Here is a 14,744-nt window from a genome sequence, read left to right as displayed (position 1 = left end):
GAAAGCAGCAGCACTAGGAGGTGGAGTAGGAGAAGGAGAGAAGGCCTATAGATGGGAAATGAGACAAAGAGTGAAAAGAGGGGGAGATAGAGACCGAGAGAGGGAGAAATAACATATGCATACATGTGCAATTCGCACTATACATTCCAATTTTAAAGAATGATAAAGTGGGGTGTTCATTCAACCGCCATGCTGTCTTGTCGCCCGCGGTTGGATATGGGGGAAAAAAACAGACTGAGAGAGTGTTTAGACATAAAAAGGATTTTTAATTGAAAATGATCTGATGCGGTGCACTGAAGGCACCGACCTGATCAGAGTACAGATATGAGCGTGTCAGAAACGCATACGGGAGTCACATCTTCTGTCGATCACTCAGTCAAGATTGTCTGAAGTGCGGACACATTTGTGGCTTAGCCAGAATACTCTATATGTCGTTAACAAAGGGCAGTGATTTAGTAAAGCCGTCAACGAGAGAGATAGCAAGAGTTAAGTTATTATACTCTTAAAACTAAAAATGAACAAAACAAACAAAAAAGAAATATCACAAACAGAAAACATCACAACCAGATCCTCCCAAGTATAATCCACACAACTTTTCTCAACATGTAATAAATGCGGTTGGTTACACCAGCGATCCATTTGTCTAGTTAAATATGTCATGTTACAAATGCTATGGAGTCAAGCATGGAGTGACTTCTAGTCTAGCCATATGAAACTGGGTAGCAAACCCTGACATGGCGCACGATGTAACCAGCTGATTGAGAAAAGAGAAACATTAGAGGAAGAAAGCAATGAGGAGAAAGCTGTAACTGTGAGTAGTGTATGCAGCACAGGTAGATATTGTTTACTGGATGAAGGATTGGGAACTACTGGAGCAACACTGCCACCCTCAGGCCAAAGGATGCCATTGCAGCAGTGCTCAAGGTTTGTTCTGATGAATGAAGCACACATTTGCAGAAGAGCATGATGGTCCTGTTATTGTTATTATTATTAAAGAAAACAAAAAAAAGACTTCTACTTCAACAGTTAACATTCCAATGTGTTGCTCTTACACATGAACTTCAAGAAAGTGCACCAGACCTTCTCATGAAAACACACACACACATCCTTGCACACACACGCGCACACACACACGCACACACACACACATACACAAAAGACATCCATCCACACACACAGAAGAGAAATCGTAAAGCTATGCCTGCCAAAGGACATCAAGGAAGACAAGCAGATTTCCACTTGCCCAGGACAGATGCTTCCCCAACCCCTCACCCTCACAAACACACATACACACACACACACACACACACACACACACACAGAAAGAGAGAGAGAGAGAGACAGAGAGAGAGAGAAGTAGAGTAAGAAGTAGAGAAAGAAGTAAAGAAAGAGAAGGAGAAAGGGAGAGAGAGAGAGCTACCAGATTTTTAAGCAGGGTATTCACTGGTTCCGCTTATGGGATCTACATTTAATACAGAGTTCAATATGCCATCAGCAGCAATCGCTGGCTAGAGACTGCCATCTAGTGAGCACACAGAAGTACAACATCAGAGATTACGGTAGTGCGTATATAAATTTAGCTTTGCATCATTACTTATCCTCCTATCACTATTATTATATTAGCTTTGCACTTAGATCAAGTCTTTAGGATATTTCAACAAACACATCACTTTGGAAGCTCAGACATCATTGCGATACATGGCAGAATAAACATTTTGTGATTTAACAGAACGCACTGTTTACTTTATTTAGATATTCCTACAAGAAGCTTTTAAACTATGATTTGTCTTTTATCCAATGCTCTGACATAGACCAAATGCTCTTCTTTAGTGATTTACAAAAATCAATTTGTGTGTCGTACTCAGCGAGGGTCTTTGGGGGTAAAGTGTCAGGACAATGTTTTCTGTCGAATGAGCCGAGGTGAAGGCGAAATGTTTTGGATAGTCATGGATGGGATAGGCACACGCTTGGTTATGTCTGACATGAGGTACCACAGCAATCTCTCTTGCTCTTCCATTCCCTTCGCCCCTCACAGACTCTGGAGCGCCTCAATGGTCCATCAAGGAACGCTGCAGAGCCTCCTGGATCATTGCACTTTCATCCGTAGAGTAGTCCTGTAGGGAACAAGAGATAGAGATGGAGGGAGCGGAGGAGAGACGGGGAGAGATGAGCATAGAGTGAGGAAGAGATAGAGTAGAGAGATAGGGAAACAAGAGAGACAAAGACAGCGAGAGCGAAAGAGAGAGAAATAGAAAAAGAGACAGAGAGAGAGAGAGAGAGAGAGAAAGAGAAAAAGAGAGACAGAGGTTTAATCTGAAAGTGAAGGAAAATTGAGAGGGATAATTCCAGGCATACAATCATGCCACATCGTGCCACATGGGTTTCTTGGTGTTTTATGCCCTCAACGTTGTCTTCAAGGCAGCGCTGCCTGGAAGGCACATGGGTTAGCCATGGGTTAAGGTTAGGGTTGGGGGTAGGTTTTGGATTAGGTGCCTTTAAGTCAGCGGTGGCAGCGCTGCCTGGAAGACGACATTGGGGGCATAAAACACCATTGAGCGCCACATGGTCAAGGACACGTTCACTGTTTTATCAATAACCAAATGCAGAAAATCAGCAATGAATATAAAAGAGGAGCACGTCATTGTGACAAGAACAAGAGCGAGATAAGGTGATGAAAGGGAATAGTCACCACAAAGGTGTCATAGGAGAATGTGTGCCGGATCCTCAGATGCTGCAGGAAGTCTGCACTTCTGTAGTTGGGGTCTCCCCAGGGCATAGAGGCACAGATGGGACACACCTGCACAAGACACGAGAGAGAGTGAGTGAAAAAAAGAGGAAGTAAGCAAATCAAAAAAAAGGAAAGTAGAAGAAATAAGAGAGAGCAAAATATGCTAGAGCATGAGTCATGCTTATTAAGGGGGGAGAGATGAAACATCTGTGACACCATGTCAACAGTGTCAATAGCTTCAACACCACCCAGACAAGTACAGGCATACAACTACCAAACAGGAAGCAAGATAGCGAGAGCAAGAGATGAAAAAGAGATGTAAAGAAAGAGAGAGAATAAAAGAAAGAGAGAAAGAAACAAAGAAACAAAGAAAGAAAGGAAAAAAGACAGAAAGAAAGAAAGAAAGAGTGACAAAGTGCTGAAGCACATCCCTTAGACAGGGAACACACTTAAAATAAGGAAGCGGCAGCAGGGCTAGGGGTGTCATTATTCTTCAACATATCAGACAACACAGACGTGTACATAGAGAAATGAAATAACACGGAATGATCATTTGACTGTTATAACACACTCCAAAGAGACACAAGGTTAGTGTTCACGGAATATTGCACTGTTAGTGTGTGTTTTATGCCTTAAAGTTATTTTGGACTCTAGGATATATAACTTCAGTTGCAAAGTTGAGTAGCCTTATCATCAAAGCGCATATTTCTGTATTTACAATACCTAATATTAGTGCACAAGTGAATGCATGTGTACACTATTATTCGGTATTGTAAGTACAGAAGTATTAGCACAGTACATTCAGTGTTAACTGACATGAATGAATGAACCTCAAAATATCTCCACACTGGTCATTTTGAGAAGCAGGAGGGGGTTCTAGTTAGGTTGAAGACTTTTTTTAAGTGGCTGTAGCTTCAAGTTTGAGGAGATAGGCTAATCACAAGTCACCACTTTCAATGATGACGCAATCACCTTATTTTACGGACGAGGAATGCACAATTATTATGACAAGTTACGAGGAATTAAAACTCACTCTACGACAAAAATCAAATACGTTGGCAGCAAACAAAGCAAGACAAGGCTGTTGGCAACGTATTGCAGATTGGGTAGCCTAAAAGTAAAGTTTTATTTCCACATGTTCGTCAAATATGTGTTACGGAGGATAAGGCCTAATAGCTTGCGGAATGTCTGAAATGAGTGGAAATAATTAAATAGCCTATTTTGAGTTCATAAAAAGGCCTACAGATGCAACAATTCAGAAGTGGGCATATAGATTAATAAGGATAATTGAATGTTTAAGTAGCCCCCATTGACTGATTTAGTGTATGCCTAATCCTGTGAACATTTCAGATGCAACACCATTGCCAAACACACATGACAGCAGGTGAAAATGAAACACAAAAACATTATTCAGAATAGTAAGTTTATATAGTTATAGCTTGCATCAATATTTCTTAATTATGAAAACATGTAGTATGCTTATAGCCTTTACTTGGCCTCTGTTTTACAGCTAACAAGAAAAAGGTGTCTTTGAACACTACTGTAGGAGGAAAGGCACCAAAGTGTTTTACAGTAGCAGAGGAGTTAGCCATCGCAAATAATAGTGGAAGGCCGATTATGGAGGGGGTTGAGGGAGGCATTCGGTCGGATTCTGGTGCTGTGGAAATGTGCAGCCTTTATGTGCAGGGTAATATGACATTCAATTCAACAAGTTCATGTTAAAATGGTGATTTTAATTTATTAGGCCTACTGTATGTCCGATTTATTTTCGGACATACAGTAGGCTATTCTTGCTCAGATGTTCAGCATACTGTATGTCCGATTTATTTTCAGGCATACAGTATTCTTGCTCAGATGTTCAGCATCACCGATGGAATACATGAATTGTCCACGTAAGGCCATTGCTACGACGGGTGACAGAGACGTCTGTCTAGATCAGCTGACAAAGATAACGAATTCCCTCGGCTGACAAGATATCTTCATAGAGAATATCGTCCGGGTATATTAGCGGATTCTGGCGGTCTTTAAAAACCCTCGCCCTGCGAAGAGAGCCCCTCACGATTTGCGCTCCAATGTCGTAGCCTATGGATCATCCAGGTACGCCGACATTGTCTCGGGAGAAATTGTTAGTGGAGGGGTGGTACTTATAAAGGTTGTGGTTGAACGGAAACTTTGGGTTAACGAAGAACATAACCTGCTCGGAGCAGGTTTGAGATGCGGCGTAAATTGCCATGGCAGCATACCTCGGTTAAAACCTACTGTATCCACCTTTCGTAGTACAGGTTAATCGGGAAGTTACGCCACACGTGATCAAGTTACTCTCGAAGTTACCCAGATAAGCCAGTAACCCCGCATCGTAGTACAGGCCCCTGGATGTTGAATCAAGTTCAACACTTAGCGCCACTAGCATAACTTTAGAAGTGCTACAATTCCACTGGCATTCCACAGGAAACAACACAAAATCAACCACTTGAATCTTTGACATGTCAGAATAGGGTGCAGTTTTACAGGCTGATTTTTACACGCTGTCCTGACCCATCACTGCATGGCAAATCCTATAAACAACAGTGTTCAAATGTTTCTCCTTTTCCATCCTCTAGAAGACTGCACAAAGAGAGAAAAGATGGACAGCTCCTCACCACTTGGCGTGGGTCTCTGGCATGATGTGCTGTGCAATGTTCCACAAGGCCATCCTGGTCCAGGTTCGGGGAGTTGCAGTAGGGGCAGGCAAATGTGTACCGGTTCGGCACAGGACTGTCACACACACACACACACACACACACACACACACACACACACACAATTGCTTTTTGTTAATCATCCTTGCTGTAATCTAACCACACTGAGACCAGTACTAGATTGGAAAGAGGACACAGCCCAGATATGCCTTACCTTATTACAGTAGGCTGGGTCTGGGCTGAACTCCTCACTCCTTCCTCAATGTACTCCTGGTATTTGGAGCAGGTGGAAGTGTGGCTCCGCATCTGGAACAGTGGAACCTGACACACACACACACAGACAGACACACACACACACACACACACACACACACACACACACACACACACACACACAAATGTAAAGACTTACTATGGGATAAACTAGGCTTAACTACAAGTCCAACAACATATTTCCTAATAGGTCTGGGTGAATAAAACCACTTATTTTTTTTTTCGCAATTTCTATCAACAAAAAATAACAAAAAATAAAGATATGCTTTGGCATATCAAATGGGCAATGTGTGCATATGTCTATGAAACTGCTCAATAATCAGACGCAACACAACTGTCACAACCTCTCAGTTAAGTATAAAACAAATTAACTGTCTGACACCCACCTCTGTGCCACAGCCCTTGCATGCACCAACCGACGTGTGGATAGCTGCATCTAGATCATTGGCTCGGGTCCAATTCTCCAGCCCCGATCGGCACACAGCACAGACGGGCTTCTGAGGTCGGAGACATTCCTGCAGACAGCCCTGGCAAAACCTGAGCGTGACAGAGGAAACTTTTGAGGATATCTCCAAATATCATGAAAGAGACAGGCAGACTAAAAGACAAATATATGGCAATAGGATAATACTGACATGTACCAATTGGTATATAAAATTGTAGTTCTCTCTCTTATCTACATCCCTTGACTTAAACTGACTCTCAACTGTCATTCCATTCCTTATGCAAGGTAGCACTTATTAATAGCCTGGGTGAACCCAGACGAACCTGTTAGCAAATTTGCTAACAGGTTCATCTGGGTTGACCCAGGCTAACTTATTATTACACCATTGTTTTGATTGCACTGTTTTGATTGTTTGATCACAAAATAGTCAGTTAAATGAATACATTTAAATGTAAATGAACAGAAGAGCTACTGAGCTAAGGTACTGGGGCTGGTAAGTATGTGCCAGGTTTGACAAAGAAACTGAAACCCTCTACAATGCAAAGGTAAAATAATGCATTAGGTTAAATCGAGAACATGTCTGGTCTAGATAAAACAATGATTGACAGGGTGGAAATTCAGTATACACCATTTCTAAGCACGCAATGTCCTCGATTGTTGTGGTATGTGATATCCTATTCCAAAGGCTGAATATGAGAACATCGGAACACTTCCTGACACTAGGTCTGGAAAGGACTATGGGACTTGTGGTACTTGACAGCATTTCAGCGCTAAGCATTGACACCAGTAAGACGATATAGAACAACATTTCCCAGAAGCCCTTAACACTGCCGTGCCACGATGTAAACAAAACTGAAAGTAAAAGCCGTAACATCTCCTTGAAGACTCACTAAATTGCATGTTCCAAAATATGACTATATAAAATCACTAATAGTCGCATCATTAAATGAACCACAGTGCATTATGTTATTTGTTTCCACTGCCTGAGTGTGAACGCACAAAGAAAAACTCGGCAAAATTTCGAGTCCATCTGCTATCTCGCATCGACAGAACTAAGCTTTGACGCGCTTGTAGATGTCGTTAATACTCACGTATGACCACACTGTGTAATAACAGGACTGTCGAAGATTTCGAGGCAAACTGGACAAACGAATTCCGTTAAATCTCTGTCTCCGGCGAGTGCATTTGTTTTTTTCTGCGCCGCACCAAGGCTCCCTAGCATCGCCATTTCTTCTCTGTGTTGTCTTCCGCTCTGAACTCCAATCCCCGAGAGTTCAACGTCACAATGGAATCTAACAAGAGGAGGAGCGAAGACAAATATAACAGTCTTAAAATAGTAAAAGTAGGCTAAATAGAAAATATTGTTTCGATAGAGTAACTAGTTCTTATCACGTCTGCGAGAACTTTTCCCACATATTATTGGCTTATTCTTCATTAAACTGAATGCACGAGATGTCATGGCTGAACAGATGTTAAAAAAAAATGATGTTTAAAAAAAACAAACAATTTCAATACTTTATTTTGTACATTTTAAGAAAAAAAAATAGGGTGAATTTATGAAGCAATACTTTTGTTTATTAGGCAATCTACCGGTATATGAAAATTGTTTTAGGACCATCTGCAGTGGATACTTTTAACTGAGAAAGACTGCAACTGCTGTGTTACATTCACTCAAGTTGTCGATGTTTTTTGTATGTGATGATAACACTCTTTGGCCGCAGAGAGTAATCTGAACATCTGCAGTCGGATTGCCCTAAGTGCACGTGCCAGTTGGTACTGATGAACTGTCCGAGAGGCACGCATGCGCATTACAGCGATGGGGATTTCCAGCAGAACACGAAGGTAAGGTGTTAAATGAGACTGGCGTCTAATTACTGTCAACATAATTTGGTGGGAAATTATTGTAATATTAGCAGTGTATACTAGCGTGGACATCACTGTGTTTCTCTTGAGGTCGTCTTAATGGTTTTATCATCAGCGCGTTGCCTCTTCGTCGATTTAAAGTGATGGGCTAGCTTGCTAGCCTGAATTGGGCGTCTCTGTGCTTGGGGGCCGTGCCTGGGACTCGAGGATGTAACATGGCTAACGACAGCTAACTAGCTAGTTAGCTTTATCGTCACTTGTGCTGTGGCATTGAGCAGCTTTGGTCGGTTTAGTTTATCGGTCTGACGTGCTACCAAATTAAAAATTAGATCCACATCAAATGACACACTGGAACCTCCTTAGTAAAAGTGTGCACACCCGGGTCGTCATACATTTCTCCATACCACATATGTAGTTAGCCAGTTAGCTTTGTCATTAGTGTGTTTTTAGTGTAATTTATACCTGCGACACAAACACCATATGAGCAAGTCCATTTTATATAGATTGATTATTTAGCCGTCTTTCTCTCACGGTTCGACTGCATCCATTTTGGCTGCAGTGATTTGGCTGTCGAACGTCAGCTTGTTAGCAACACCCCCCTTTGCGTGTCTACGAGGATGAAAGCATCACCCGTGAACGGCGGTGCAGAGAGAGAGAAGGGCGTGTGTGCAGAAAAACCGGTTGCATTCAGACCGAGATAGCTCGCTGGCTAACGAGGTTCAACGTAACTGTTTTATACTCTCTACGACACTGACGCACACGCAAATGTCAAACGACGGGGAGTCAGCGTAGCAGGATGTTCGGCAGTCACAGAGTTGGTGTGGCAGCCTAGACGCAGTTCGAAGCACACGGCTCACATCGCTGCTTATCATGGACGTTGAGTAGCGTTGGGGTAGATATGTAGGGTGATGAATTTAAGCGCGAGGCCATGATGGTGGAGGGTGCACTCTATAATGCGGTGTGCCATTGTGTCATCACTTCAGGACGGCGGCAGCGAGCAGGTGCAGCTGTAGTGAACGGTTACTTAACGGTTCGATGGAATACAGTGAGGTGGGAGGAGAGGGATGCATGCATGCACACATCCCACACAAGGCACGTACACTGCTAGTGATGATGTGGGTGTGTTTCTCCATCCTTCACTATCTGAACTCCAGTAACACACACACACACATAAATGCATGCATGCAGATGAAGGAGAGAGCATGATCATTAAGGTGACACAGGTCATTTGGAGTTTGACATGTCTATTTGGACTGTGTGTGGTTCTGACTCATTGCATACTCTCCATGTCAAGCTGGCAACGTCTTTGCATGAGTCCAGTTGCTGGCATTGCCATCATAGAACGAAGCTCCAGTGCTTCCTGCTGATAGAAATGTAGTGTATGTGTGTGTGTTTGTGAACGATCCAGTTAAGTGTCATTCAGATTAGTTTGTTTTTCTTGTGTTGTTGTCACAGCTCCAGAGTTGTTGTCCTCCATATGTGCAACCACCCCCTGACGTGTCCCTGTTGACCTTGAACTTGAGTGTTTGCCTTCCACCCTGAAGCCCCAAAGAGAAGTGCGTGGACGACCAGCCCTGGTTTCCCCTCCTGCTCCAGCCTGACTCTGCCCTGCTCTGTGGAACTTCTACGTTTGAAACGGTGCCCTGGCATGCCTGTTGGCAGAGGAACGGACTGCGGGCACACACTCGGCCAGAAATAAAAACGAACAAACAAACGAGTGCCACCTCAAACCGCTGCCCATTTCCCCCATGGAGGCTGCCAGGGCCATAGAGTTGGCCTCTCACAGTCTGTCTCGTGTGTGTGTGAGTTGACTAGGATGCTGTTGCGTTGTTAAGAAAGACTCCACCTTACCTTCCTCTGCCCCCTCACCATCACTAGTACATCGCCCGCCCCCCCCCCCACCCCACCCCCACTTTCGTCTTCCAGTGCAGGGGGTCCCCAACATGGCCGGGGTTGCCTGAGCGTACCTTCCCAGGGAGTAGGGGGATGAGAGAGGGAGTGGCGCCGGCTACGCAGCCCACCGCCACCCATGGATGCCAAGCTGCGCGAGGACCTGTTTAGGAGGTATGTGGCGTCGCTGGAGAGGCGGCTGGAGGAGGGCGAAGGCGGCGGAGGAGGAGGAGGAGGGAACGGTGGCGGCAGCAGCACCACTAATGGGAGCAGTGCAGGGAGCAGCGCCAAAGGCGACCGTCCGACAACGACCACAACAGCACACAGCAGCAGCGAGGAGGCGCTCGTCTCCACGGCGACGGCCCTGCTGGGGGCGTACCAGCCGGAGCCGGCGCAGCGGTTCCGCCTGCTGCGGTTCTACGAGGTGACGGAGAACGCACTGCGCTCGCCCCGGGGCTCCAGCCTCAGGGCTCTGGAGGCGGCCTTCGCCACACTGGAGACGGTCTGCACCAACCTGCTGCTCTTCCCCTGGAAGAAGGAGTTCCGCTGCATCAAGGTGAGGGCACCAAGCGTGTGTGAAGTGTGAAGGCTTTTTATCTTTCTTTATGGTTTTCCTTTCAATTGAACTTTAGTTGAAGTGAAGAAACACTTGAGTTAACTGTATAACAAAGTATATGTTAACTTCAATAATTGCATTTGATCAATACTATTGAAAATATTAGATGAGCTGGAAATCAATGTGGTTAAGAATGTGTTATCTTTCTGACATTGTAATGGTTTTTATTCAAATGTTAGCTTGACAAGTGTTTAGCTGAGGCCTGTCTGCATATACTGACGTTGCTAATGTGTGTTTGCGCGTGTGTTTGTGTCTCTGTGTGTGTTGTGTGGCTGTCTGCACGTGTCTTGTGACATGATGTGGCGCGACGCGACCTTGCCTGTCCGGCGGCAGACCTTCACGGGGCCGTACGTGTACCAGCTGCAGTCGGCCATGTGCGAGTCGGACCTGCGCTCGCTGCTGCGCTCCATGGGCTACACGCGCAGCGAGCAGGACACGCACTACCAGGCACGCGAGACACCCCCGGGCGGAGCCCTCCACCTCCGGCAGCTGGCCTTCGAGCTGCTGCTGGCCCAGGCCGAGTGCCGGCTCCTGGGGGAGGTGGTGGCGCTGGCCCGGGGGGCTGCCACGGAGCTGGAGGCCCTGGAGCTCCGACGGGCGAGCAGGGAGGATGCGGCCGGCTGCGCCGAGGCTCTGAGGCGCCGGGATTCGCTCGCGGCCATGGACGTGGCGAGGCTGTCGCTGCGGCCGGCCGACATGGAGCGCGCCGCCACGCCGCACCACCATCACCACCACCACCACCACCATCACCAGCTGCGGCGCTCCGGGCGTCCGTCCAAGTCGGTGGACGTGACGGACAGCGCTGGCCACTGGCACCCGGCCAGCAAGCCGGTGCTGCGCACCTCGCTCAGCCTGCGCAAGGAGCCGCTGTTCGTGGACGCCGAGGAGGAGGAGGCTCGCGACGAGATCCTCCGGCCCAACGCGCCGCTCTTCTCCCTGGCCTCCACGCCCTCCTACAGCCCCTCGTCGTCCTCGTCCTCCATCGCCGCCGTCGCCTCCGCCGCCGACTTCTTCCCCATCCAGTCCCCCCCGCCGCCCTCCTCCTCCGACCCCTACTCCTACCACCTGTCCTCGCTGGACGAGGTGGACCTGTACACGGAGCGCGGCGGCGGCAGCGGCGGCGGTGGCGCCGGCGGGATGGGCCTCGGGGGCCGCCAGACGCCCTCCTCCTCCTCGGCGGCCTCGGCCTCGTCGTCGTCGCGGCCGCCCAGCCGGGAGCCGAGGGACGGCTGGCTGCTGAAGGCCCACAGCGGGGCCAAGTGCCAGGGCTGTGGGCTGGGCTGCTCGGTGCTGAGCTCGTGCCAGCGTTGCGACACGGTGCTCTGCTCCTCGTGCATGGCCTGCGAGCCCACGCCCTGCTGCGGCTACCAGGACTACCCCAAAGTGGCCACTGTGACGCCCCCTGCCCTGCTGCGCCAGCTCGACGGCTACCTGCCCGCCAAGGAGAAGCTGTCCGTCTACTCCAACGCGCACATGCACACACACCCCCACACACACCCCCACGCCCACGTCATCAGCCACTCACACCTGCACCCGCACCCCCACCCGCACCCGCTGTCCCACTCGCACTCACAGCTGCTGGACAAGCCCATGATGAGCGCCAAGCTGTACCCCAGCAAGCCCGTCGCCATGGTGACGACCTCTGCCCCCAGCGGCATCGGTGTGAGCGACCGTCTGAGCGTGGGCAGCTCGTCGCGCTGCGGATTCTGCAACAAGCCCGGGGCGGCGCACACGTGCGTCAACTGCTCCAAGGTGTCGTGCGACTCGTGCATGGGTCTGTACGGCGGCGACGTGTGCACGCGCAAGACGCCACACCACAGCTTCCTGCCCAACCACCAGCTCAACTTCAAGTCCAGCACCATCTCCCACCTGGTCTACCGGTAGACACACACACACACTCACACATTCTTACACTGTCACACACACACACACACACATACACACACACACAAATATGCAGGGCCTGGAATCCTGAACTTCTGGACTGTTTACCCTCTTATAGAATCTAACTCCAGAACAGTCGCCGTCCTGGTTCTGGTCCGATTCCACAGTGAAAATGTCCCTGGCCAGGACCAGACGGATCCCTGATTCAGCTGCTGTGTGGGCTTCTCTCCATTTCTCTGTCCCTCCTCTTCTCTTCTCTTCTCTTCTCTTCTCTTCACCTCTCTTTCTTGATTTCTTTTTGCGGGAGCCGCATCCTCATATCAGCCCTGGAATGTACTTATAGCCCATATCTCATCAGGGCCATCACACTGCCTTGTAGAAATTCAGGCTTGAAGGCATTTTTTCTTTCTTTGTTTTTTTTTTTTTCTTCTTCCACCAGGCCCTTTCCTCTCTCCATCTGCTCTCGTTTTGGCCATGTGATCTTGTAATTTGTCCCGTACCTGAATTCTTGGCCTACTTAAAAACAAGCAACTAAAGAAGAAAAACAAATAAACAGACACACAAACACACAACAGCTACAACAACAACAGACATGACTGACTTTAGCCCCGAGCGGAGCGCTCACCCAGCCGTTTGCATTTTATCCACATAGATGTTTGCAGAAGACTCTCTTCCCCCCCCCCATCTGGATATTCACAATGTGTGGAAGAACCTGTTCAGACTTAATCAAATGAGGAAAACAAATGAAAGAGAAGAACATTACACTGGAATCCAATAGTATATATTTTGAATCATTATTGTATAGACCTAATGTGCGACTGTTGGTTCAGGGTGGTGGGTGGTGGCCGGGTGGGGGTGGGTTTGTGTTGGGTGGAAGGAGGGGGAGGGGGGGCGGGGGCAGGGGCTTGAAGGGAAGGATATTGATAGTTTGTATCAAAGATGATAGTTAGCCACTTAACTGTGTAGTCCACCAATGAGCAACGCCTGTGTCAGTTTACCCTTGTAAAAAAAAAAAATAAGATAAAGAAATAAGAAGAATCAAGTCATCTCTAAGATGTCCAGAGGCTGCTATGGAGTATTGAAACCAGGTGGGATGCTCTAGGTTGCATTGTTTTGTTAAATATTTTTTTTTCTTAGATATTGTGTGTGTGTGTGTGTGTGTGAGAGAGAGAGAGAGAGAGAGAGAGTGTGTAAAAATGTTACTCACACCTCATCCATCTCAGTGTGATGTTCCACTTCTCCCGTCCATGTCCAGCAGGTTTCTAATCGACAGCAGGGAGTCATAGTGGAAAAGCCTCTCAGAGATAATATGATGAAGTCCTTAGATCTCAAGGGTAAAGGAAGTTAACCTTTTTTCCCTGAATGAAAGAATATCATTTTATTGCTGTTATTGCAAAGACACAAGCGCCATGTGCACATTTGATCTGTGATTACTTTTTAAAAAAAAAAAATATATATATATATATCGTATCTTTTTTTTGTGTGTGTGCAAGTTATGGTTTGTAATGTTGGTGTGTTCATTTTGTTTTCTTCTTGAGATTCTCTTGTGTAACACTATTTGCAGTAAGGACACAAACCTAAGCAGTATGGCTTTCTGTTATGGCTGAACCTGACACACAGACAGAAACCCACATCGGAGGAGAACCGGGAAGCTGTAGTGCTATAGCTATAGTATAGTGCACAGCACACTTGCCTTTTTGTTCATGCATAATACACACTAGTCCTCCCCCTCAGTCTGACTGTGTGTGAAGACTTGCTTATAGAAAATGGAGTGTAGTAGCCAGCTCTGTCAGAGAGAGAGAGAGAGAAAGAGAGGGAGCAATGGCACAATGACAATAGCCATGATGGAACAGATCGGAGTTGTCCCTGTTCCCTGCGTAAGGGAAAGGCGCTGTGAGATCATCATGATTGGAGTACTCACAGGCATAGCTTGTGTTAGTGCTCAGTGTCAACCAGGGATGGAAATTAGCACCAGCCAATTACGGGTAAAATAGGAAAGAAAATTGTTTACCGCTGAGTGGCTGGAGAACTTGACCGTTTATCTGTAAATTGCTAGTAGATGTTCACATTTTCCACTCCTGGTGCCAACCCCTCTAGGGAAGCACGGTGAGATGGTCAGATGTCGGTGAGACTACAAGCTCCCTTAGGGGGGTAGTCCACCATCTGTCCTCTCCATTTTCCTATGGACGACGTCTTCTCTGGGCGATGTTACCTCTGCAAGGTTGCCCTCCATCACAGTGTTTAGGGTGAACTGAACATAAGTCAGGTCATTCGGGTGTAACAGTTCCGTCATCTGTTGGGGCTCTCTGGAGTGTGTAGGATTGCACTGAAAGGACAGAGAGTGTGTCGCGCCTTTTGTTTCGACTT

General features: G+C 47.0%; 2 protein-coding genes across 2 annotated transcripts; one reads left to right on the top strand and one right to left on the bottom strand.

Annotated features, from left to right (window-relative positions):
* Positions 1 to 245: 245 nt before the first annotated feature.
* Positions 246 to 7,369, bottom strand: rnf114 (ring finger protein 114). Its single transcript, XM_076275880.1, has 6 exons — positions 7,216 to 7,369; positions 6,066 to 6,216; positions 5,621 to 5,727; positions 5,368 to 5,482; positions 2,690 to 2,797; positions 246 to 2,114 (listed from the first exon to the last, which is right to left on the bottom strand). The coding sequence occupies exons 1-6, from the start codon at positions 7,350 to 7,352 to the stop codon at positions 2,049 to 2,051; spliced, it is 684 nt and encodes a 227-aa protein (XP_076131995.1). The 5' UTR covers positions 7,353 to 7,369; the 3' UTR covers positions 246 to 2,048.
* Positions 7,370 to 7,900: 531 nt separating this feature from the next.
* spata2 (spermatogenesis associated 2) lies at positions 7,901 to 12,477 on the top strand. Its single transcript, XM_076276062.1, has 3 exons — positions 7,901 to 7,966; positions 9,443 to 10,433; positions 10,827 to 12,477. Exons 2-3 carry the CDS (start codon positions 10,017 to 10,019, stop codon positions 12,375 to 12,377), a joined length of 1,968 nt encoding a protein of 655 aa, XP_076132177.1. The 5' UTR covers positions 7,901 to 7,966; positions 9,443 to 10,016; the 3' UTR covers positions 12,378 to 12,477.
* Positions 12,478 to 14,744: the final 2,267 nt, after the last annotated feature.

The sequence above is a fragment of the Alosa pseudoharengus genome, unplaced genomic scaffold (genome assembly GCF_046254945.1).
Source record: "Alosa pseudoharengus isolate Yale_2024_CS ecotype anadromous, Long Island Sound unplaced genomic scaffold, YU_APseudo_1.1 YU_APseudo_1.1_scf_9, whole genome shotgun sequence".
Taxonomy (NCBI): domain Eukaryota; kingdom Metazoa; phylum Chordata; class Actinopteri; order Clupeiformes; family Clupeidae; genus Alosa; species Alosa pseudoharengus.
This window is presented reverse-complemented; position numbering and strand designations above follow the sequence as displayed.